General features: G+C 36.7%; 1 protein-coding gene and 1 pseudogene across 1 annotated transcript; one reads left to right on the forward strand and one right to left on the reverse strand.

The window, feature by feature from the left end:
* Window positions 1–4,944: 4,944 nt before the first annotated feature.
* EAPP (E2F associated phosphoprotein) lies at window positions 4,945–25,147 on the reverse strand. The gene is made up of 6 exons (XM_074235985.1): window positions 24,939–25,147; window positions 20,510–20,691; window positions 19,603–19,695; window positions 16,500–16,620; window positions 8,949–9,059; window positions 4,945–5,462 (listed from the first exon to the last, which is right to left on the reverse strand). Exons 1-6 carry the CDS (start codon window positions 25,010–25,012, stop codon window positions 5,192–5,194), a joined length of 852 nt encoding a protein of 283 aa, XP_074092086.1. The 5' UTR covers window positions 25,013–25,147; the 3' UTR covers window positions 4,945–5,191.
* Window positions 13,951–14,461, forward strand: LOC141522498 (vesicle-associated membrane protein 4 pseudogene; annotated as a pseudogene).
* Window positions 25,148–25,249: the final 102 nt, after the last annotated feature.

Consider the following 25,249-nt stretch of genomic DNA (forward strand, 5'->3'; position numbering starts at 1 on the left):
TGAAAGTGAGAAAGAAAGGTGCCTGCTTGCTTTTGGAGAAAGAGAAGGTAGCTGTTCTGAGTTAGCCAGGGACCTTGCCATACCTCCCCTTTAGAGAGGTGAGCTTGTTTTTCATCCAGTGTATATTCTGGATTCAGGGAAGGCAAGGTAATTGAAAGTGTGTATGGGGCTGGAATTCTGCCTGTTTGGCTGCCTGTTGGTGTGTGTGGCCTTCTCATCCCAGCTGCCACATAGGTGGGCATGCCCTGATGGCCTTACAGTGGATCATCACCAAAGGAGAGGAGGAGGACAGTGCAGAGAGGAGTTTAAGGATTAAGTCAGCACTAGTTATAGGAGAGTCTTTAGAAGTAAGGAAACCTCTTTCTGCCCAGATAAAGGCATGGGAATGTAAAATATGAAAAGCATTTTGGGAATCTGTGTAATGGTTTAGGATGGTGCTCAAATCTTGCCACACGTTCCTTTGGCTCTTTCCCATTTTAACCTAATCATGGTCTTGTTGGCACTCTTTTTAAGTCCTCCTTTGCTTCGGATGCTTATATCCTTCATCCACAAACCAGTGAACACTGCAACATTTCAGATGGCCAAATCCATGATGTTACTTCAGGCACAAAGATACCAACAGTTCCATCCTTTATCCTTTGTTTTACCTGATGACATCATCACCCCCACTAAGCTAAAAGTAGCTTCAGGAGAACTGACCTCTGACCCCAATCCCCCTTAGTAAAATTAAAACAAAAAGTCTGGAATGTTGGATCCAGGCCTGAGTTCCATTGTTGCCTAGTAAAGCCCCACTGATTATCCTTTCTTAAGGACCTCCACAGAATAATGTACAATCTTACCTTGGTGAATTCCCATTCAAAACACATCTTCCAAGGAGACTGGCTTCCAGACCCTAAAGAAACCATACCACCCTGCCTCCTATAGCCAATACTCTATAAAAAGACTTGCTCTTCCCACTACCCACTGCTGGAGTCTGTTTGGAGCCAGCCTGTTGGACCTTCCTTCAATAAACAGCTTTGCATTTACTTCCATTTATAGTGCCATTGTCCTTTTAACTGAGGGTTCACCTTTGATCTTTCATTTGGTCCTGAAACCCAGGAAAGGAGTAGCAGGAAATCCTGAAGGCTCACTATCAGGTAAGCTGACTAACTCCCTGATCGTGCCTAAGGGGGGAACCCTTGCAACCCTCTCCTGGACCCACTGAACCCTCGGTATTCAAAGACAACTGCTACCAGTCCTCACACTCTCCTTGACCTCTTCAGAAGATGAGGTTAATCTGAGAAGTAAGACTCCTTATCAGGCACTCACTTTCCACCCTTCCAGGACACCCAGGGTGCTCCTTTCCAAAATCCCAACTAGAGGGTACTACCTCAAAACAAGAAAAGAAACTGGGACACCACTTTCGCTGTTTGAACTGAACCACCCCTACTATTATTACTATTTTATTTTATTTTGGGGTTTTTTGTTTTTTTTTTTTTTGGTTTTTGCAGGACAGTGGGGTTGGGATAGCTTGCATGTCACACAGCTGAGTGATTGTTGGGTGTATGGGCCCGGATGTGGGCTCGGGTGCTCCTGGCTCCAGGCTGGTGTTCCATCCATTGAGCCACCTGTCCATACCTACAATTATTACTGTTTTTTTATTTTAATTTTTTTTCCTCTCCCCTTTACTTTATCGCTCAAGCAAGTCTATATTTTTTGGGGGGGGAGAGGACTCTAAAACTTATCTAATAAAAAGGCCAGATTGAACAGAAAATTTGATATTCAAATACAAGACTTAAGAGATGGAAAGCAAGGTAAATGGAAAGAAAAAAAGTTATTCAATGAGACTAAGGGGAAAAATGTTAATCATTAAGACTAAATGGGAAGACAATGCCTGTAGCTCTTGAGAATTTTATTTCTCTTAGGACAATTGAAAGGAAAATAATATCACAGAAGGGGTAGGCATTTTGAGACAGCTGCAGAGAGGATACTCAAATTGATCAAGTTGTGATGGTTTATGAAGGTTGTATTTCTACTAGGACAGCTGGAGGAGGAGTGTGGGTATAAATTGATTATGGTGTGATGTTTATGGATCTTGAGAATTGTATTTTGTCAGCTGTCAATATACTTTGTCAGAGACTGTTGATACAAAACAGATTGGGGATTATACAGTCCATAACCAGTCTAATACAGTTGTCCTAGCTCTCTGGATTATTGAGAGGAGTTGCATCCATCAGGGTTGTTCATCTCATAATGTTGTTCATGTATACATTGTTCTCTTGACTATTTCCTTTGCTCAGTATCAGATTCCATAAGTCATTCCTTGCTTCTCTAGAACCCAACCATTTATGGTTTCTTATAAAACAATAATATTCCATAATATTCATGTACCATAAATTGTTTAGGCATTCTCCAATTGATGGGCATCCCTTCAATTTCCAATTCTTTGCCACTATGAAGAGAGCTATGAATATTTTGGAACATAAAGGACTTTTCTCAATTTTACAATTTCTTTTGGATAAAGTCCTAGAATAGGAATTTCTGGGTCAAAGGTTAAGAAGTTTTATTGTTCTTTGGGCATAGTTCCATATTGCTCTCCAGAAAGGTTGGATACATTCACAACTCCACCAGCAATGCATCAATGTCCCAATTCTCCCACAGCCTCTCCAACAATGATCATTTTCCCTTTTTCTCATCTGGGCTAATCTAAGAGGTGTGAGATGATACCTCATTGTTGTTTTAATTTGGATTTCTCTAATCAATAGTGATTTGGAGCATTTTTTCATATGATTATATATACATTATATATATTTTATATATACACACACACATATATATACATATATCTTTAATTTCTTCATTTGAAAACTGTCTGTTCATATCCTTTTGACCATTATCAATTGGGGAATGACTTGTGACCTTACAAATGCAATTGATGCAATTCACTATATTTTATAGAAATGAGACCTTTATCAGAACTCCTGGTTGTGAAGATTGTTTCCCAGCTTTATGCTTTTCTTCTAATTTTGGCTGCATTGATTTTATTAGTGCAACCTTTTTAATTTAATATAGTCAAAATCATTCATTTTTCAATTTAATCTGCTCTAATTCTTGTTTGGTCATAAATTTATCCCTTTTCCATAGATCAGATGGTAGAATATTTTTTGATCTATGAATTTTTCTATGGTGTCACCCTTTATATGTCTAAATCCTGTACCCATTTTGACCTTATTTTGGTATAGGGTATGAGAGGTGGATCTATGCCTTGTTTTTGCCATACTATTTTCCAGCTTTCCCAACAATTTTTGTCAAATAGTGAGTTCTTATCCCAGAGGCTGTCTTTGGGCTTGTCAAATAGTAGATTGCTGCAGTCATTTACTGCAGTTTCTTTTGAACCTATCCTAATCCACTGACCACTGTATTTCTTACCCATTACCAGGCGGTTTTGATGACTACTGTTTTATGGTATAGTTTGAGATCTGGTAGAGCTAGGTCATCTTCCTTTACATTTCTTTTCATCAGTTCCCTTGCTATTCTTGCCCTTTTGTTGCTCCAGATGAATTTTTTTACTGTTTTTTTCTAGCTCAGTAATTATTTGTTAGTTTGATTGGTAGGACAGAATTCCATGCTGAAAATTTATTTCTATGATTTCTATTTGGTAATTGTCTAAAATTGCTAGCAGGGATTTCTCCTAAAAATTTCTCTCATCCTTTAGTTGATTAAAAAACCCACCTCAAACCTCTTTACAAAATTGTAACTCTGTATCCAGGGGTACACCCTGGTTGGAGGCCTAAGGGAAGAGACAACTCAGAGACTCTAATGACCTCCACAGCCTCACATACTTCTAAACTCAGGCAAGCTGACAGAGCAGCTTGTGAACTGGATTAGGCAGCTTTTTCCCAGCCATGCCTTCATAGCTACCTCAGCAACACCCCTACTCTCCTTCCAATGATGATTTGAAGCCCTTCATAATTCTTGTTACCATCATCTCATAGAATGGAAGCATATTTTCAAGATGTTTGCTTTTGTGAAATTATAAAAATGGGAAAAAGACCCACATATACAGAATTACATCTATCAGCCCTTTTTAATAGTGGCTAAGAATTGGAAATTGAAGGGATGCTCATCAATTGAGGAACAACTTGTGGTATATGAGTGATAGAGTACTATTTTTCTATAAGAAATGATGATTAGGTGGACTTTAGAAAAGCCTAGAAAGACCCAGTTCAAGGTAGACAGCTATCATGTGGGGAATAGTTAACCAAACTGTGGTAGATAAATGTATTAAAATAGTGTGCATATAAGACATGATGTGAATACAGAGAACTAGAAGAACAATGTACACATTGACAGCTATACTGTGAGATGACCAACTATGATGGACTCAGATCCACTCAGCAGTTCAGAGATCAAGGACAATTCTGAGAAACCTGTTATGGAAAATGCTTTCTACATCCAGAGAAAAAACTATGGAGTCTGAATACAGAGCAAAGCATACCATTTTCACTTTTTTTCAGTTTTTTCTTTCTTTCCTTGGGATTTCCCCTCTTTAGTTTCAATTCTTCTTTCACAACATGACTAATATGAAAATATGTTAAACTTGATTGTACATATACAACCTATATCAGCTTACTCACTGCCATGGGAGGGTGGTAAAAAAATGTGGAACTCAAAAGCTTATAAAAGATAAATGTTGAAAACTTTATTTGCATGTAATTGGAAAAGATAAAATAAAATAAAAAAATTTGCTTTGGATAAATAGTTCTGAAGTCTAATCAGAAAATTCCAAAAAGCTAATTTGTTTCTATAGTTTAATTTTTCTTTAAGTTGAAACTAAAAAACCTATATAATCTCAAAACATAACTCCATCTGAGGGCCATAAAAGAGATACCCTGTGGTTATTCACAAGTTGGCCAAAAAATATATAAATTTTAGGAGTTAAATACTATCACAGAGGACAAGAACTGCTGTAATTCAGGAAAATGTTTATTCAAGACAGCTCTAATAAACATAATACTACTTGCTAAACACTGTGACTTCCAAATTAGTTTTCAATTACTCAAACTAGCTGATAGTAACTACTTCTTATTAAATTTAAAAATGTTTCCTTAAATGACGATTTTAGATTTTCTTAAATGTACAAACTAGCAAGAGGACTACTACACATTTATATTTTATATAGTAACAGATATGCATATTATCAACTGTGCTTTTATGTATGGCTTGCTAAAACGTTGAAGAAATGGAAGATTTCATCTTTATCAAATACTGCTACTTCAGTTGAACATTCAGTACATTTCACTGGATGATATATTTCTTCACTCTCTTCTTGAACTGTGGAATCTTCACTGTCAGACTTCATTTTCTTATGGCCACGCCTTTTCTTCTGATTTACTGAGCCTTTATATCTTAGAATCTCCTCTTTGTTGACAGAGCAATTCATGACAAACATTGCTCTGTATTGAGTTTTGTAGTATTCATGCCTCAGAGTAAGAGGAAAAGAAAATAAAATGTTACAAATATATTTATCTAAAAAAAAGGTGGAATATGGATGAGTCTAGTACCAACTTCTTACCCAAACTCCTTCTGACATTTATGATGCACTCTGCAATTTATCCCACAAATATTATGTCATTTACTAGCACTACCCCTTTACAGATGGGAATGTGACATGGGAGATCTAGTGCTGGTTTGGATGCAAATAGAACTGGATTTAAATAGCACTTAACTTCTCTGAGCCTCAATTTCCATATCTGGAAAATGGTTGTTAAGAATAGTATTTACCTACTGGAAAGGTTATTATGAGCAATGAAATTAGATACTATTCTATTCCAAAAAATACATTAATTGCTGAGTTTTTTCAAACACATGAAAATCTTTGGCCTTTTTAAATGCTCTCCCAGTAAGTCTACCTCTCTCCCTCACACCTTTCAGCCAATGTTTATCAAAGAAAAGCTCATTCTATGTGGATGTACAGCTCATATATGTTGACTAGAGAGATAATCAGATCAATGCTGATTTAGTACTAGACATTCAGAAATATTATGTAGCCTAATGGCTTGATAGCATGCTACTCCAGATGATGTCCATATGCAAGAATTCAAGCTAAAGAGGTAGTTAAAACTCCAGTGGAAAGGACATTATTCAAGGAATCTGTATGAAGATACCCTTCTACTTCCCTCTCCTTCCATCTAGTCCTTGGTTATATCAAATATAACGTATTGGAAAGGAGGTGAATGGCAACCAGTATAAGGTCATCAACTTCACTGTAAATAAGGAGGGCACTTTAAAGATGGTGTTTACTCTAAATGATGGTAGAATAAAGGAATGTGGAGGGTACAACTTCCCCCGCCCTGGAGATTCAAGCATAGACATGCTTGAATGCACCTATCTGATGCATCTATCTCAGATTTTGTGTGTAGTTGATTACTTATGCCATTCAGAAGTGGCCTCTGCGTATGAGCATCAAAAATACCATCTTGAAGGTCTGATGGTCACTTCAAAGACATCTTTTAAGAAATTCTTACCAAATTATAAGACAGATTTTGACAAGAACAAGATTTAGTATGAACACTGACTCACTGACATGGTAGCCCCAAGTACTCAAGTCTTCAGGTAACTTTGTTTGGACCCTATAAAGAATTTAGATGTCACCATATAATGATGACCTACACAGTCTGATATACTAGCCCAGGGCTTTGGTTTCCTTGGCCTAATAACCGTAGTGCTGGTCTGTCCAGATGGAAAGACCACTGAGACAGAGGAGCAAAATTTTTTTAGACCTCACTACTATATTTTATTAATTATTAATGAAAATTCCCCGGATCTTTTAGAACTGGAGTTACATTCTCTCATTGTTGGTGGGGGGGGGGGGGAGAGGGGTCAATCATACCCATCCCTGGCTATGTCCATATGCAATTAGAGGAGTGAGGTCTGCTGGTTCATCTGCAGTGTTATTTTAAAAAAAAATCAAAGGAATGCAAACAATTCATACAAATACTTTCTCAACAAAGATACTGTAGTGGTCTGCCATTCCTCTAGCTCATTTTATAGATGAGAAACTGAAGTAAACTGTCAAGGGACTTGCCCAGGATGAGGAACAGCTATTTAAAGTGTTTGAGACCTGATTTGAACTCATGAAGAGGAATCTTCCTGACTCCAGGTCAGATACTTTATCCCACTGCACCATCTAGTTGTGGCCCGAGCACGAGTTCTGAATTTGTTCTTTTCTAAACATTTCTTTCTACATCTCCAAAACTGAGGCCCTTCAAGCTGCTTTGAAGGTAAAACTGAGTTCTGAAGGGGGATCCCCTAACAGAACTTTAAAGAGGCTACCGTGAAGCTGGAGAGCTTAACACAGTTTCAGCAGTTATCTTCAAGGCAGAGTCCTTAAGGCATACTCAAAGTGAATGGCCCCAGTTTACTCTTCATTTTCCCAGATGTGGAAGTGTCTCATACTAAGAAATGCCTTTTGGCATTACCAAAAAATACCACCAGAAGCATAACTGCCCTCCTTACAGAGTCCATTGCCCACCTCAAGAGCTCAAGTTATACACCAATCCTATAGACTATCCCAACTGTCATGTGCTGGGTTTGTCCCAGTTCAGCACCCTCAAAGTTTAGGTTCAACTGTGAAATAAAATGAGTAACTTAAGAGTGGGTCATTTAACAATTAAGAAAGAGAGATTTATTTAGCTCAAGTAGGAGAAAGATTCAAACAAGAACAGGTGATTTGGCTAATCAAAGTTCCCTTGAATGCATCCATCTTGATCAAACCTCTAAGTCTCCCCCTGACTAAAGACCTAGTGGCTGCTTTGTACTTGGAACATGATGAAGTGATATCAATATTCTGAGCCAACCAAGTCTTGAAGAGTGTCTTTATAACTTTTTTTTTTATTTTAGTTTTTTTGCAAGGCAAACGGGGTTAAGTGGCTTGCCCAAGGCCACACAGCTAGGTAATCATTAAGTGTCTGAGACTGGATTTGAACCCAGGTACTCCTGACTCCAGGGCCGGTGCCTTATCCACTACGCCACCTAGCTGCCCCAAATGTCTTTATATCTTTTAAGAAGAAAATTAGACTAACCTATATATAGAGGTTAAAGAACTCATGGGAAAGGATAAGCAAGTTGTGCTGCTTTATGGTTATAGAATAGTAATCTAATAGGATATTGTTGTGCTCTAAGAAATAATATAATCATTTCAGAGAAGCATGTTAATATTTATGTGAACTGATACTAATCAAAGTAAGCAGAACCAGGAAAACAACATATACAGTAATATAAATAGAAAAAATGTCAACTGAAATTGAATGCTGCAAAATTATAATAACAAAGTTTGATCCTGCAAATACTGAGACAGAATCTCCTTTCACTTTTTTGGCAGCATGGAAAGCACTGCATTTGTTAAGACTTTTTTGATATGTTGGTTAGTTTTTTTGAACTGTTTTTTTCCTGTTACTCATATTTACTTCTTGTTATAAGGGACTGGTGGGGGGAAAAGATAAGAGATAGAAAAATACATTTAGAAACATGGGTCATAGGAAAAAAAATTTATTAAAACATTTTTAAAAGATTTTCTGAGCTTGAAATATCTCCATCCTTAAAGAATTTATGGAAATCTAAATCTAAATTATATAAATGTAAAGCTCATTTGTTGTTCAGTCATTTCAGTTGTGTCTGACTCTTGATGACACCATCTAAGAGTTTTTTTGGCAAAAGATACCAGTATCTTTGTGAGTTGCCATTTCCTTCTCTAGTTCATATTACAGATGTTAGAAACTAAAGTAAATAGAGTTAAGTGATTTGACCAGTCACACAGATAATGAATGTCTGAAACTGAATTTGAACTCAGGTCTTCCTGATTTCAGGTCCAGAACTCTTATCTACTGTGCCACTTAGCTATCTTCAAATATCAAGCTTATTTTTGCCTAAAAATAAAACCCACCAGCATTTTCCTCTTTATTCATTACCTCTGGCAGTCAAGGCACAGTGTTGTCATGCAGGCAGGACAATTCAAGACAGCATCACTATTTGGAACAGCCTGTTTTTCGTGAGAGGGTTGTATTCCAAAACAATGGTATCTATTACAGAAAAAGTGGGGAAAAAAGATTATTATAACATTAAGATATATAGTTTATCCACATTTATATTACATGAAAACAAAGAATATAATGATTTAATTCATGGAGGCACTAAAGAAGTGTCACTTTCTGCCACTTTCTCCTCTTTCATCTCACATGATGAAGTGGCCTTATTCCTTAAGAAAGCTAACCCCTTTACTTGTTCAAATGATCCCATTCTATTCCGTCTCTTCCAATAAATTGTTCTCTCTGCTATTCTGACTCTTTCACTTAATTTCAATATCTCCCTCTCTAATGATTCATTTCCTATTGTCTACATGCCCCATCTTGAAAAAACTATTACTTGATCCTTCTGTCCCTCTTAACTATCACCTTATATCTTTTCTGATTTTTGTAGGCTGTCCTTGAAAAGGCTATCTACAAAGGTGTCTCTATATTTTTATCACTCTCTTCTTGACCCCTTATAATAAGCTTCTGACCTTATATTCCAACTGAAACTGTTCTCTCCAAAGTTACTAAATTCAACTGTCTTTTCTCAATCCTCATTTTCTGACTTTTCCACAGCCTTTGACACTGTTGTTCACTCTCATCTCTTTCTTTTCAGGACAACATTCTCTCCCAGTTCTGCTGGATCCTTCTCCAGATAATGTCCTCTAACCATAAGATCCCTCACAGCTGAGCCCTGAGTTTGTTTCTCTATACTACTTCATCATCTCCCAAGGCTTTTTTTAAAATTTTTGCAAGGTAATGGGGTTAAGTGACTTGCCCAAGGTCACCTAGCTAAGTAACTATTAAGTGTCTGAGGCTATGTCCAAAACAGAACTCATTATCTTTCCCTTAAACTCTATGTCCCTGTTATTCCCTATTACTGCTGAGAATAACACCATCTTCCTAGTTTCTTAGGCTTTACATGTAGGAAGTCATTCTGGATTCCTTATTTCTCTCACATTCCACCTCCAAGTTGTTGCCAAGGCCTGCTGATTTTACCTTTGCAACATTTCACAAATACACACCCTACCTTCCTCATGACACTTTCAATACTTAGCCCTGCAGGTGGATCTGTCCTACTTTAGGTGCCTGTTCAATTCCAACTCTTCTCTCATCTACTCACTGAAGTTATTTTCCTAAAATGCAAGTTCCATCATGTCACCACTTCTCCAGTGGTTTCATATTGTCTCAAGGAGCAAATACAAAATGCTTTTTAACATTCAAAGTCTTTTGAACCTAGGATTCTCTTATCTTTCTGGTTTTCTTACATCTTAATCCCTAATCAAAATTTTTCTTTTTTTTGCAAGGCCAATGGGGTTAAGTGGCTTGCCCAAGGCCACATAGCTAGGTAATTATTAAGTATCTGAGGCTGCATTTGAACTCAAGTACTCCTGACTCCAGGGCAGGTGCTCTATCCACTGCACCACCTAGCCCCCCCCCCAATCAAATTTTGATTCAATGGCAGTGGCACCCTGGCTGTTCTCCAAACAAAACACTTCATCTCTCAGGGGCAGAAATATTCTCTGGCTGTCAGCCATTCATGGAATACTCTCCCTCCTCAATTGCATCTACTTATCTACCTTCTTTTAAGTTCCAACTAAAATCTCACTTTCTAGCAGAAGCCTTCCTTAACTTAACCCTCTTAATTATTTTGAGTTATGCTACATTTAGCTTGTTCTATATATAATTATTTACTTATCTCCCCTAATAGCTGTAAGGTCCTTGAAGGCAGAGAATAACTTCTGCATTTTTTGATATCTCCAGCACTTAGCACAGTGCCTGGCACATAGCAGGTGTATAACAAATGTGTATTTATTCACTACTACATGCTGTTTCTGCATTTGTAATAAAAGCATAAACTTGTATGATTAAAGATTTATATATTCACAATCTATCAAAATATTATCAGTCTTACAATTTTTTAAACCCGAACTTGGGCAACTAAATGAAAATACCTTACTATAGTCTGTGAAATGTTTTGTGAAACTAACATAAGTTAATGCATTCTAACCTTTGGTATGTTAAAAATGTTAGCCAATAATATTCTTGCAATTTTCACAAAAATTCTTCCGATACTTTGAAGAATCTTTGATTTTATTAATGTGACTCTTCACCCATAAAGCTCACAGCCTCTCTGTTTTCTCATCTTCCAGCATTTTTATCACATCCTTCCAAATTCCATTTAGAATTTAGGATGAGCCCAGGTCGTTTAATATACTTCAAAGGTACTAGCTGAGTACTCCAGGAGAGCCAGAGGCCATGCAATTATTAGCATTTTGTTAGATACTGGTTAGCCCCACCATGTTATCCCCTCTATTTTCCAGTGGATCATTCACTGTTTTGACTTTTCAGAAATCAAAGTATAGTTTGATTCCTACTATAGATTTGTCAGACTCAGAGCCTCTGGGCAAATCTTTAAGATGATAAACTGAATAACAATTGATCTTTATTGAAATGAGTCTTTTCAAAAGAAGTTTCCTTCATTGATGAATTCCCTCCCCTTAGCAAAAAAAGGGTTTGAAATGAGGGAAAGGAGTATCTTGAGAAATACTGAAAGCACATAGCAATCTCTCAAATGCTATCTAGTCTACTCTTCCGCATATTTAATATCTGTCCCAAAATAAAGTCATAATAAATTATTATTATTTATGACAATGATAGCAAGCATCATGTAGCACTTTAGGATTTTCAAAGTGCTCTTTACGTATGATATATTCATTTTAATTCTCACAACAATCTTGTGAGGTAAGTGCTATTGTTATTCCCCATAGAACAGATCAAGCTAAGAAAGATTAAGTGACTTGCCCAGTGTCAAATAGCTAAATTACTAAAATATGATTTGAATTCAGATCTTACAGACTTTAAATCAAATACTCTATCCACTGCTCCAGAGAGTTATTTTGTAGATGAGAAACTGAAGCAAATAGGGATTAAGTGACTTGACCAGTGACATACAATAAGTTTTATACACTCTACCACTTATCTCCCCAACTGTGCCTCTTATCAGTTGTAATTGATCATCCAATTGCATGTTATAATTTGGGCAAAATTCTCTATCCATTTTTTTAAATTTATTTCAATTTTTTAAGTTTTTGCAAGGCAATGGGGTTAAGTGGCTTGCCCAAGGCCACACAGATAGGTAATTATTAAGTGTCTGAGGCTGGATTTGAACTCAGGTACTGCTGACTCCAGGGCCGGTGCTCTATCCACTGCACCACCTACCCACCCCTACTTATTTTTTTCTTGAGCAAACTGTTGAATGGTAATAGATCTTACTGATGAGGTATGTATTCTGGAACTTTAATGAAAGCAGCACAATGTCATCTGTAAGTAGGAATACCTAGAGGACCTTACTATATATATATATATATATATATATATATATATATGGAATCTCTCTTCCATCTGGATTTTTGTTCAGAAAATTTTCTAGGACAATGATGAAGCATACATCTCCCTAATTTCTCCTTCCCATTAAACTGTAAACTCCTTGAGAACAAGAACTGTCTTTGCCATTTTTTATACCCCAATACTTAGCACAGTACTGGAATATAGCAGGTACTGACTGACATGGAACACTATTGTTCTATTAGAAACCAGGAGGGACAGGATTTCAGGGAAACCTGGAGGGATTTGCATGAACTGATGCTGAGTGAGATGAGCAGAACCAGAAAAACACTGTGCACCCTAACAGCAACATGGGGGTGATGTTCAACCTTGAAGGACTTGCTCATTCCATCAGTGTAACAATCGGGAACAATTTTGGGCTGTCTGCAAAGGAGAGTACCATCTGTATCCAGATAAGGAGCTGTGGAGTTTGAACAAAGTGCAAGGATTATTCCCTTTAATTTAGAAAAAAAACCAGATATCTTATTGTCTGATCTTGTTACCTCTTAGACTTCTCTTCTCTTTAAAGATATGATTTCTCTTTCATCACACCCAATTTAGATCAAGGTACAACATGGAAACAAAGTAAAGACTGACAGAGTGCTTTCTGTGGGGGTGGGGTGGGGGAGGGAAGCAAGATTGGGGGAAAATTGTAAAATTCAAATAATATATTTAATAAAAATAAATTAAAAAAATATTGACTGACTGATATTTCCTTTATTTGATAATGGTAAAAAAGGATCCTTAACCAAGTTATCTCTGTGGTTGGAACAATTGAGGATTTTATATGATCTCAACACATGAATGATAGATGTCTGGTTGTAAGCAATATTTTATATAAATGCCCAGAGCACAACAAATTTTTAACAAATATTTCTTGGTTGACTATTTAGTAAAATATCTCAGTACATTCAAGATGGAAAAAAGGAACAATGAAGGAACATTAATATTATTTATTTCACTATTTCAAGCAGGGTCTTTTTAACCAGGTAATGTTAGTTCTACTAAGGGCTTATTTTGATTGGGATAGAAACAGAAGGGATCACTTGGAATATAGCATTATCCTGGGGGAGGACAAATTGAGGTAGAATTCAAGTCATCTGTGATACACAAGATACTATACTTTAGGAATATGAAAATACAACTAAGACTAGGTCTTGCCCTTTAAGTAGATTAAAATCAAGCAGAGGAACTGCACAAACAACAGATGCAAATTAAAATATAAAGCACCAAAGAGACAGAATTAATTATAAAAAAAGTTTACTTCATGTTTATCATGAAAGGGGAAATTTCATGGGAGAGGTGATGTTTGAACTTGGCCTTTAAAGACAGGATGTTGGAACACGGAGGGCGTCGATGCTCCCTGCCCCCCCCACAGGCGGCAGAGGCCGCGAGTGGCTGACGCCCCCCCTCCCCTTCCCCCCCCCCCGCCTGGCCCAGCCTGGCTCCGAGGGGCGTCCCAGACCCTCCAGCGGATGCCCAGGTGGTATATATCTACCTCTTAAAGTTGGGAAAAGAAAAACAACTTTTTGACTAATAAAAATGCTGCCTAAATTCAAGCGCCACCTAAATGATGATGATGTCACTGGTTCTGTGAAAAGCGAAAGGAGAAATCTTTTGGAAGAAGATTCAGATGACGAAGAGGATTTTTTCCTAAGGGGACCATCTGGACCAAAATTTGGATCCCAGAATGACAAAATTAGACATGTACAGAATCAGGTGGATGAAGTAATTGATGTCATGCAAGAGAATATTACAAAAGTGATTGAAAGAGGAGAGAGACTGGATGAGCTACAAGACAAATCAGAAAGCTTATCAGATAACGCAAGAGCTTTTAGCAACAGATCAAAACAAACGTGGTGGCGTGGATGTAAAATGAAGGCCATCATGGCTCTGGTTGCTGTTATCCTTTTGCTGGTGATTATCATTCCTATTGTCCTGAAATATCGGACTTGATTCTGTGACCAAAGATCTCTAATAAAACATTTCTGGGACAATTTAAAAAAAAAAAGAAGATTGCTGCATAATTTAAAGATAAATGTACATGACTTTGAAAAGTGTTTTCTCAAGAAGAGGCAAGTGTCCTGTTCAAATTGGAGCACTGACAAATTCCCGATTAGCATCCTCTCCTTTACCAAAATATGCTGTCATTAATTTATTTTTAAAAGAAACATCTACTTTGCCTTGTTATAGAAGCCTAATTTGAAACTAGATACTTGCCAATACATTATTTGTATATAGAGTTAAACGTTGATGATGATATTTATAATTTAACATAACTTCCTATTGTAAATTAGAGAGGGAGGGATTTATTGCATCAAGTTCAGGGATAGGATGGGAGGTAAGAGATGAAACATTATGTAAAAAGGATTGGTAACCATTCAATTAATGATCACAAAGTGCATAATTTTTCTCATGTAAAAAAAATTAGATTTTGGAAATGGTTTCCATTATTTATGGCAAAACTAATGTGTTCAATACTGCTACTTTCAACTGTGACTAAAGACATTCCAGTAAACCTATTTTGCCTGTTAAAAAAAAAAAGACAGGATGTCACTAGGCAGAAATGGTTAGAAAAGAATATTTTAAGTCAAGTTAACTAGAATTTATTTAACTATTATGTGTCAGGCATTGTTCTCAAGAAGTCCCAGTCTAATGAAGTATATAAAATGTAAATTTCTACAAACAAGAAATATACAAGGATAAATTCAGTTACTTTCAGAGGGAAACCACTAAGATAAGGAGGATTGGAAAAGATTTCTTACTTAATATAGGAGTTTAGCTGAGACTTGGAGGAAGTCATAAAAGCTAAAGGCCAAGATGAAGGAGGGAGAGAATTTCAAGTACGTAAGGATAGTCACTGAAAATGCTTAAGACTAGGGAGAAGAAGTATTTACAAAACAGCAGAGGGAAGGATCACTCAATTGAAGAATAGATAGAAAGAAATAAGATGTAAGAAGCCTGGAAAGATAGGAAGTAGCCAGATACAAAAGAACAAGGACATGGACATAAGAAAATATAGGAAAAGCTGGGTATGAATGTAAGTAGTGTGAGCTAAAGCTGAAAAGGCACACTGGGGACAGACTGTAAAGTATGAGTCAATAAACATTTAATAAGTACTCATTGTGCACTATGCTAAGTGCTGGGAATACAGAAAAAAAACAAAAGACAGTCCCTGTCCTCAAGGAGCTCACAATCTAATGAGGAAAAACAAGACATTAAAAATTAGTTGAAGAATGGAAGGGGCATGATGAGGACCAGAGGTGTAGCCAAGGAGAAAATGAAGAGCTGGCTGGACTGATCACCTGCCTAAGCAGAGAATCTAGGGGAGCAATCTGCTCTCCAATCAGAGGAAAAAAAAATAAGGTGTGGAGAGCTAGGATTCTAAGAGGAGGAAGAACTTCAATGCTAGGATAAGTCAGAGTGTGGACTCCATTGGGTAGACAAAAGGATAAAGAGTATCGAATAGAGTAATAACTTGATCAAAATTGTATGTGACATGTATTCAGACAAGTGTGAATGGCAGATCAAAGGAAAAGTCAGATGCCAACAGCTGAGGCACTACAGTTGAAGAACTGGACTGAACTGTAAGAATAAAGAGGAAAGAAAAATTTAAGAAATAATGAGGAAACAGAGTTACTATCATTTGGTAAATGACAATGTATTGGGGGCTGAAGAAGAGAAGGAATCAAATATATCAGAGGTCACTGTGGGAAACTTTTGACTATCCAATGGTCAATGTAAAGACACAGGGAGATAAAAACTAGAAGGAACAATTTGCCTTACATAAATGAATGATTCTAAATTAAGTCTGTTTATGTTACAAATGTGAGATTATGAGAAATCTTAAAATCTTTTAAAAAAATCTACAGAAAAATAAAATAAGCTATTATGAGTCATATGCTAGGCTAAATTTAACGATTTTATTTTAAAAATTAATTTTTCAAAAAGCACAAGAGTGTACTTTCCCTTTTGAATGAATTTAAGGCACTTAACTGGGAGAATTATTTTTAATTTCTCCCTCAGTGTTCTAGCATAATTTCTTTTTTGGTTTAAAATTCTTACCCTCTTCTTTGAGCATCCACCCAGGCCTGATCTCTATTGTCTTTTTCAGGATCATATAATAATTCATCATTTGTTGGAATCCAACATTGCTGTTTTTTCTTCCTGTTCACTTGTGATATTGCTGAAAATGTAAAGGAAGTATCAATAAAATTTTAAATAGTCATGCGCTTTTAACACAGAATAAAGAATTTTCTATGCTAAACATTTTCTTTGTGTTATTTTTTACTGTTTATGTATTTTTCTTAAATGTTGAAAAAAAGGAAAAAAGACAATACCTCTTCCCTCCCAGTTTGGCTCAGCCCCAAGTTCTTATTCAGCTAATAAAGAAATTTAAAATCATATGGTACAGGAGATAAATCCACCTGACATCACAAAAGTCTCCACAAAAAGCTCAATAACTAATGTTTTAAACACTGAGATACTCATTCAATGAAATATCTTAGGCATTTCTCTGAGTCTAAAGTTTCTTTTAAGTTGTCATGTGTAAGTGCTTCAAAATGTGAAATAAAACTTGATCTAGTGATTTCACTGTTATCTAGCAGAAATATTTAAAAACTGCAATGGTCTATCTGTAATAAAATTATTCATCACTATTTTATTTGTAATAATAAAATACTACAAATAACCTCTCTTCCCAATAATTGAGAGAATGGCTGAATTATATATTGAAAAAGAAAATTTTGGTGTGATTAAAATGACAAATATGAAAGATATGAAGGAAAAACAGAATAATGAAGAACATGGGGTCAAAGGTAGAAATTCTGAGAAATCATAAAGTAGAATTAAAAGAAAAATAATTTTGTCTATTGTTTCTAAATGTGTTTGGTTCTTTTCCCTCCCCATGACAGTAAATTTGATATAGATTATACATGTACAATCATTTTAAACAAATTTCCATATTAGATATGTTGTAAAAGAAAAATCAAAACTAAAGGGAAAAACCTGTGAGAAAGAAAAACCTATAACATTATAAAAAAGTGAAAACAGTATGCTTTAGTCTGCATTCAGGATCCATAGTTGTTTCTCTGGAAGGGAATATTTTCCATCACAAGTCTTTTAGAACTGTCTTTGATCATGTGTATTACTGAGAAGAGTTAAGTCTATCATACTTGATCATCACATAATGTTACTGTTAATGTATACAATGTTCTCCTGATTCTGCTGATTTCACTCAGCATCAGTTCATGTAAGTCTTTCTAGGTTTTTCTGAAATCTGGCTGCTCATGATTTCTTACAGAACAATAGTATTCAATTACAACCACATACCACAATTTGTTCAGCCATTCCCTAATTGATGGGTATCCCCTCAATTTCCAATTCTTTGCTACAAAAAGGTCTGCTATAAATATTTTTGTACATGTGGGTCCTGTCCCCTTTTTTAATCATCTCTTTGGGATACAGATCTAATAGTGGTATTGCTGGATCAAAGGATATACAATTTTATAGTCTTTTGGGCATAGTTCCAAATTGCTTTCCAGAATCGTTGGATCAGTTCACAATTCCATCAACAATACATTAGTGTCCCAATTTTCCCACATTCCTTCCAACATTTATCATTTTCCTTTTCTGTCATGTTAGCCAATCTGACTGGTGTAAAGTAATACCTGAGTTGCTTTAATTTTCATTTCTCTAATCAATAGTGACTTAGAGCATTCTTTTCATAGGGCTATATAAAGCTTTAATTTTTGCATCTAAAAGCTGTCTGTTCATATCCTTTGAACATTTATCAGTTGGAGAAAGATTTGTTTTCTTATAAATTTGACTCAATTCTTTATATAGTTTTAGCAATGAGTCCTTAATCAGAAACAGACTTTCCCCATTTTTTTTGCAATCCTTCTAATGTTTGGTTAATTGATTTTGTTTGTGCAAAAACTTGTTAATATAATCAAAATGATCCATTTTGCATTTTTTATGTTCTCTATCTCGTTTGGTCACAAACTCATACCCTCTCCATAGATTTGACAAATAAATTATTTCTTGTTCTCTTAATTGAATTATGGTACTACCCTTTATGCCTATACTAATTTCATATATCTACTTCAATCTTATCTTTGAAAAGGGTGGCTACATTTCTTTAAGAACTGAGATTAGGTGGGACAGCTAGGTAGCAGTGGATAGAGCACCGGCCCTGGAGTCAGGAGAACCTGGGTTCAAATCCGAACCTCAGACACTTAATAATTACCTAGCTGTGTGCCTTGGGCAAGTCACTGAACCCCAGCTGCCTTGCAAAATCCTAAAAAAACAAACAAAAAAACCCCAACTGAATTAGATATGGAAATGTTTTATAGGATTGCATATTTAAAACCTATATTACATAGATCACCATCTCATTGAGGGAGCAAGGGGAAGGGGGATAGTTTTTTTTTTGCTTTTTTAGGTTTTTGCAAGGCAAATGGGGTTCAGTGGCTTGCCCAAGGCCACACAGCTAGGTAATTAAGTGTCTGAGACTGGATTTGAACCCAGGTACTCCTGACTCCAGGGCCGGTGCTTTATCCACTACACCACCTAGTGGCCCCCAAAATGTAATTGGAAAAAAATATTATATAAATACTTGTATCTCCTTTATCTTGGCAAATGTCTTTTAATCAGTCCTTTTCAGTCATGTCCAATACTTTTGTGATCCCATGTTTTCTTGGCGAAATAAACAGTTTGCCATTTCCTTCTCTAGCTCATTTTACAAATAAGGAAACTAAAGCAAACAGTGTGAAGTGTCTTGTCCAGAGTCACAAAGTTAGTGTCTGAGATAGTAAGATGAGTTTTCCTGACTTCAGTTCAGGCACTTATTCACTGTGTCTTTTAGTTGCCCTAAATGCAAATGTTCTGCAACTACTTAAAATTTATTATATCAAGATAATACTAACTAGATAGCCTTTTTTCTTTCTTTCTTTTTTTTTTAGTTTTTTTTTGCCAGGCAATGGGCTTAAGTGGCTTGCCCAAGGCCACACAGCTAGGTAATAATTAAGTGTCTGAGGCCGGATTTAAACCCAGGTACTCCTGACTCCAGGGCCAGTGCTCTATCCACTGTGCCACCTAGCTGCCATTAGCCTTTTTTATTTCTTAAAAGAAAATGAAAAAAATAGCTGGAAGAGTATTAAAGAATTACCTGTATCTTCATCCTCAGAATCAGAATGAGCATATAAGTCATCATAATACTTTGACATAACCATGGAACTTTTCACAGTTCCTAAGGAAGAACCTGTTTTTAAAAATGGAAAGTCAGTAGATAAGAAGTACACAAACACACACACGTATACACATTGCCACAGATAAGATGGATTTTCTTTTTTTGTTGCTGTTTTTTTGCAAGGCAGTGTAGTTAAGTGACTTGCCCAAGATCACACAGCTAAGTAATTATATGTCTGAGGCTGGATTTGAACTCAGGTCCTCCTGACTCCACTGTGCCACCTAGCTGCCCCGTATTTTTCTAACTTTCAAAGAATAATCCCAAAAAATAAAATGTAAAAAATATGGGGGAAAAAAAGGGGTTCTACTAAATTCCTTCTACAATACAAATAAGATTTTGGAACCTGTCTGGGGTAAGATCGTATTTTATCCAAGGATTTAGTAAGAAAGTGATACCTCCTTAGCCCAATATGGGTCAATGTTATAGAATAAATGTCAGAATTCAGGGGACTATTTCCTGTTATTAACTCAAAAAAAGGAAAAAAAATGTTTGCTTTTCAAGGACTATACAAAACGCAGAACAAATTTCACTGAGGGGAACAATAAGGAAATAAAGTATGGTAAATCCTCAAATCTTCCTTCTTCAAGCTGAGTTATTTCTGAGCTTTTCTTTTTTCCTCCTCCTCAACATTATCCCATCTCTACTCCATCACAAAGTCTAGTAAATAAATAATATCACAAAGGTAAATGCCACTTGTATCCTAGCAAAAACACAGGTAAAATTTCTGTAGGTAATGAATACCAAACCTCAGTTAAATCTCTGGGGAAAAAATTTTTTGACTCAGTCCTTAAAACTAGGTGTTTAAAATACTGAGTTGAAGATTTACCTGTTTCTAATGATGACAACTTATCTTCCATTGTTTTTAAGGTGGAATTTAATTCAGCTTCCATTTCTTTTTCAAATTCATCTTCACTAGATGATTCACTCTCGCCAGTGAGGCATTCTCGGATAAGTTTTCGCTTTTGGTCAGGAGTACCATGTAAAAGCACATCCACTTCATCTTCAGAACTAATATTTAAAGATAGACAATTACAAGACTATGGTATATAAGTATACAGATTTTTAGCAGCACTTATAGTTTGGTTTTTTTGTTTGTTTGTTTTTTAGGTTTTTGCAAGGCAAATGGGGTTAAGTGGCTTGCCCAAGCCCACACAGCTAGGTAATAATTAAGTGTCTGAGGCCGGATTTGAGCTCAGGTACTCCTGATTCCAGGGCCAGTGCTCTATCCACTGTGCCAACTAGCTGCCCCTAGCACTTATAGTTTTTAAAGGCATAGATGGTCCTCTTCAAGAAAGAAGGACAAACAACAACAAAAGCACAGTAGCAGAGGAAAGAAGGCAATCAATCACTCAAAAAGTGAGAATAAAAATAAAGGTTTAAGACAGTTCTTGCTCTCAAGGAGCTCATGAAGTAACAGTGGAGACAATAAGTAAATCATTATTTACAGATAAGTTATATACAGAACAAAAGACTTCCTGGAAAAGGTGGGATTCTAACCAGAACCTGAAAGAAGTCAAGAATTGGAGATGAGGAAGGGGAGTATGGGATAGATAGCCAGTGAAAATGCATAGAATTAAAATACTGAACACTTCTTTTTTTTGAGGAATAGTAAGGAGGTCAGTTTCACTGGATAGAAGAATATGAGAGAGAGAGAAAGAAGAGAGAAAGTGTGTATAGGGGCAGGAGGGCTATGCATAAGATGACTGGAAAAGTTTTCTTCAAAACTGGAGTGTTATGTTGTGAAGAACTTTTAATAAGAGATAATTTTATATTGGATTCTGAAGATGATTAGGAGTCACTATAGTTTAATGGGATGATGTGGTCAGACATCCATGTTAGGAAAATCACTTTGGTGGCTGAATCAAAGATGGACAACAGTGGGGAAAGATTATGGCAGAAATACCAATGAGGAAGCCTCTTCAATAGTACAGGTATGAGGAGATGATGGCCTCTACTAGGGTGGTGGCCAGAGCACAGGATATCCAAAAGGTAGAGGTAGAATAGGCAAATCTTGGAAACAGAGTGGATGGGGGTCAGGGGTGAGAGATAATGAGAAAAGGATGAAACTTAGGTTGTCAGCCTAGGGGAGTAGAATGGTAGTGTGCTCAATAGAAACAGGGAACTTTGGAAGGGTTGGGTGAGGAGGTGAGTTCAATTTTGGTCTTGTTGAGTTTAAGATGTCTTTAAGATATCCAGATAGAGATATCCAATAGGCAGTTAGAGACTGGAGATTAGCAGAAAGGTTAGGGAGGGGTAAGTATATTTGAGAATCACCAACAGAGTGATAATTGAATCCATGGGAGCTAATAAGATCACCAAGTAAAGTAGTATAGAGGGAAAAAAGAGAGCTCTGATTGAGTGCTGTGGGTCACCCATCTATAATAGACATGACCTAGATGAAAATCCACTTAAGACTGAAGAGTAGAAGGAGAAGAATTAAGAAGATATAGAAGATTTTCTATGCAGAATCTTAACATTTTCAATTAAGTTACCTTTCTCTCTGTTCTCTCTATGTTGAGAATTTCCTCAACCAGCCTCATGAATTTAGAAGAAATTTAAGAGGAAAATCAGATCATTTTTAAGAAGAAATCAAATGTCAAAATTCTTACCTAAAAACTTTTGTTCATAATTAAATTATTAGGGAATATTTAATCAATAAATGGATTATCCAAGTTCTTTGCTTCTGTCTTCTAGAGTATAAAATCTAGAGACTCCAAATTTGGTGGGGAGGGCTAGGAGAACAGGAGAAGTGAATTTCTGATACGTTTATTTTCTTTTCCATTTATTTAAATAAAGGTTCAGTTTTCAAAACATTTCTGCTTTAAGTTCATAAAAATAAGCTCCTCAATGAAAGCTCCTTTAAAGGCCTCTACAAACATATTTAAGTTCATCAAAGTAAGCTCTTCAATGAAAACCACTTTAAGGGCCAGGACTCTTTCATTTTTGTCTTTGTATACCTGGCACCCACAATAATATATCTGATACTTAATTGCTTCTTAATTGGTAGAGGTAGAAAGTACAGCCAACATCATCTCTTTTACAGAGATTAGATTACTGATATTGGATTCTGGGGCTAGCATATGTGAAGTAATGAAATAAGCACTTTTAAACCTATATTTCTTTAAAAAAAAATCTTGTCTTTGATGTCCTTTCTATTTATACCAGTTAAATCCTAGCCTTTGAATCAGGAAGATCTGAGTTCAAATTCTGATCATATATTTAATAGCTATATGAGCCTGAACAAGTCACTCAACTTTTCTTAGACTCATCTATAAAACAGGGATAATATAAGCACTTATTCCTAAAATTGTTGTGAAGATTGAGATAAAATAAAATAAAATGCTTTGCAAAGCTTAAAGTGTTATATAAATGCTAGTTTATACACATATAATATCCTTTTCAGTGAGTCATATAATATTACCTATTCAGTGAGTCAACCCTTGAAACAAAGGTCTTAAAGAAGTGGGGAGAGTAATTCATCAAAACTAACAGTTATATTCACTGATTTTGAAAATATGTGCAGCATTCCATATTTATAGCCTCTCATCTTTGTTAGATCCTTTACATAAAAGTCTAACTGAACTTTTGGATACTATGAGATTTGAAGGATTATTTATAAATTTCATTCAACCAGACTCAATGAATTTCCTTCAGATCAACTTACTGACACTTTGCAGCTACCCTGGTACCCAAAGACTCATAAAAGAGAGGAAGGTTACAAAATAGAGTACTTGGCCTGGAATCAGTTAGCTGACTTCAACTCTACACTCAGACACTTACTTGGTGTGTGGGTTTGCCTCTGTTTTCTCAGCTGTAAAGTGAAGATAACAGCATCTATCTTGCAAGGTTTTGGTGAGAATCAAATTAGACAATATTTGTAAGTTTCTTAGCACAGTTTCTGGTACATAGTAGAGATAGAGAAATGCTTAATTCCCTTCTAAACACCTCATTCCTGGCCTATTCCAAAAGTCACAAGTCTCTCCTCACTCCATTCCATGCTTGACTCAGCTGACAAACTTTTCTTTTTGAAGCACAAATCTGACCATAACATGTTACCATCCTACCAGTTCCCCATCCCCTCCACCCCTCAAACTGCCTTCCCCCCCAATAAATTCCAATGCATCCCAATCACCTTCAAGATCAAATATAATACCTTTAGCATTCAAAGCCTATTATAACCTGGCTCTCAGTTTACAAAGTCCCCACCACATACTCCACAATTCAATAATAGTGTCTCCACTGCCAATTCTGTGCATTTTCATTAACTGTCCCCAGACCAAATAACCTCTCTTTCTTCATCTCTGTCTCCTGGCCTGGCTTCCTTCAATCCCAGCTAAAATGTTACCAATTTTGCAAGACTTTTCTAAAACTTTGGAAGATTTACATGAACTGATGATAAGTGAAGAGAACAGAATCAGAAGGAAATTGTGAAACAATTAACTATCTGAGCTATACAAGGATCCAAGACAATTCAAAAAAGACTCATGATGAAAAATGCTATCCATATTGAGAGGAAGCATGCAGATCAAAGCACACAACTTTCACTGAAGTTGGTGTGTGTGTGTGTGTGTGTGTGTGTGTGTATTTCCTCTTTTGTTCTATTTCTTCTTTCACAAGAAGACTAATGTGGAAATATGTTTAATATTATTGCACATGTATAGGCTAGATTACTTGCCATCTTGGGATGGGGAATGGGGAGAAAGAGATAAAATTTAGAACTCAAAAGCTTATTAAAACGAATGCTGAAAATATCTTTGTAGTTCTAATTCAAACTATGTAATTTAAAAACTATGTAATTGAAAAAATATTTACATGTTAAATACAAAAATAAGTCTCTTCTAATTCCTCTTCATACTAGTGGCTTCTAGAGTTATCTCCTGTTTATCCTGCTTGTAGAGCGATATTTCATTTTTCGCCAGACTGTGAGCCTTGAGAACAGGAACTGCCCTTTGCCCTTCTGCCCAGGCTGAGCACAGTGACAGGCACACAGCCGGCGTTGGCTGACCCGCGTGCTGGGCTCCCCGCCACCCCACTCAGGCGGCCCCTCCCGCTCGTTGGGAGGGTCTCGGAGGCTATTCCTCAGGCCGCTCCCAGAGGACTTCCGGGGAGGGAAAGCTCACTTTTCCTCCAGAGGCTACGCTTCTTTCTAGAACGATTCTAACGATATCAGTTTCCTGACGTCAAGCCTACACTTTGTGCTTCACCCCGGCGACAGACGTGCTGCCCACGCTAAGCAGGTCCCGCACCAGGCCTACCTGCTCAAAGCTGGCTCCTCATCGCTGGGCTCTTCGACTACATAAGGGTCATCATCTTCCGAAAGTCGGTTCATGGTGATCAGACCTCCGGGCCCAGCACTGCCAGGCTCAAGGAACCCCGAGCGCTGCCTAATTGCGGTTGTACTTTCTAAGGGCGCCGCTTAGATGCACTTCCGGTCCCTTGTCCACTGCTTAGATGCACTTCCGGTCCCTTGTCCACTGCGCCTGCGCAGGTAGTTCCCCGGAAAGGGAGGGGAAGGGAAGCTAACCACAGAAGCACAGAGCCTTTTGGGAGCTGGAGGAAGCAGAGC

This window comes from Macrotis lagotis, chromosome 4 (assembly GCF_037893015.1).
Source record: "Macrotis lagotis isolate mMagLag1 chromosome 4, bilby.v1.9.chrom.fasta, whole genome shotgun sequence".
In the NCBI taxonomy this organism is placed as follows: Eukaryota; Metazoa; Chordata; class Mammalia; order Peramelemorphia; family Peramelidae; genus Macrotis; species Macrotis lagotis.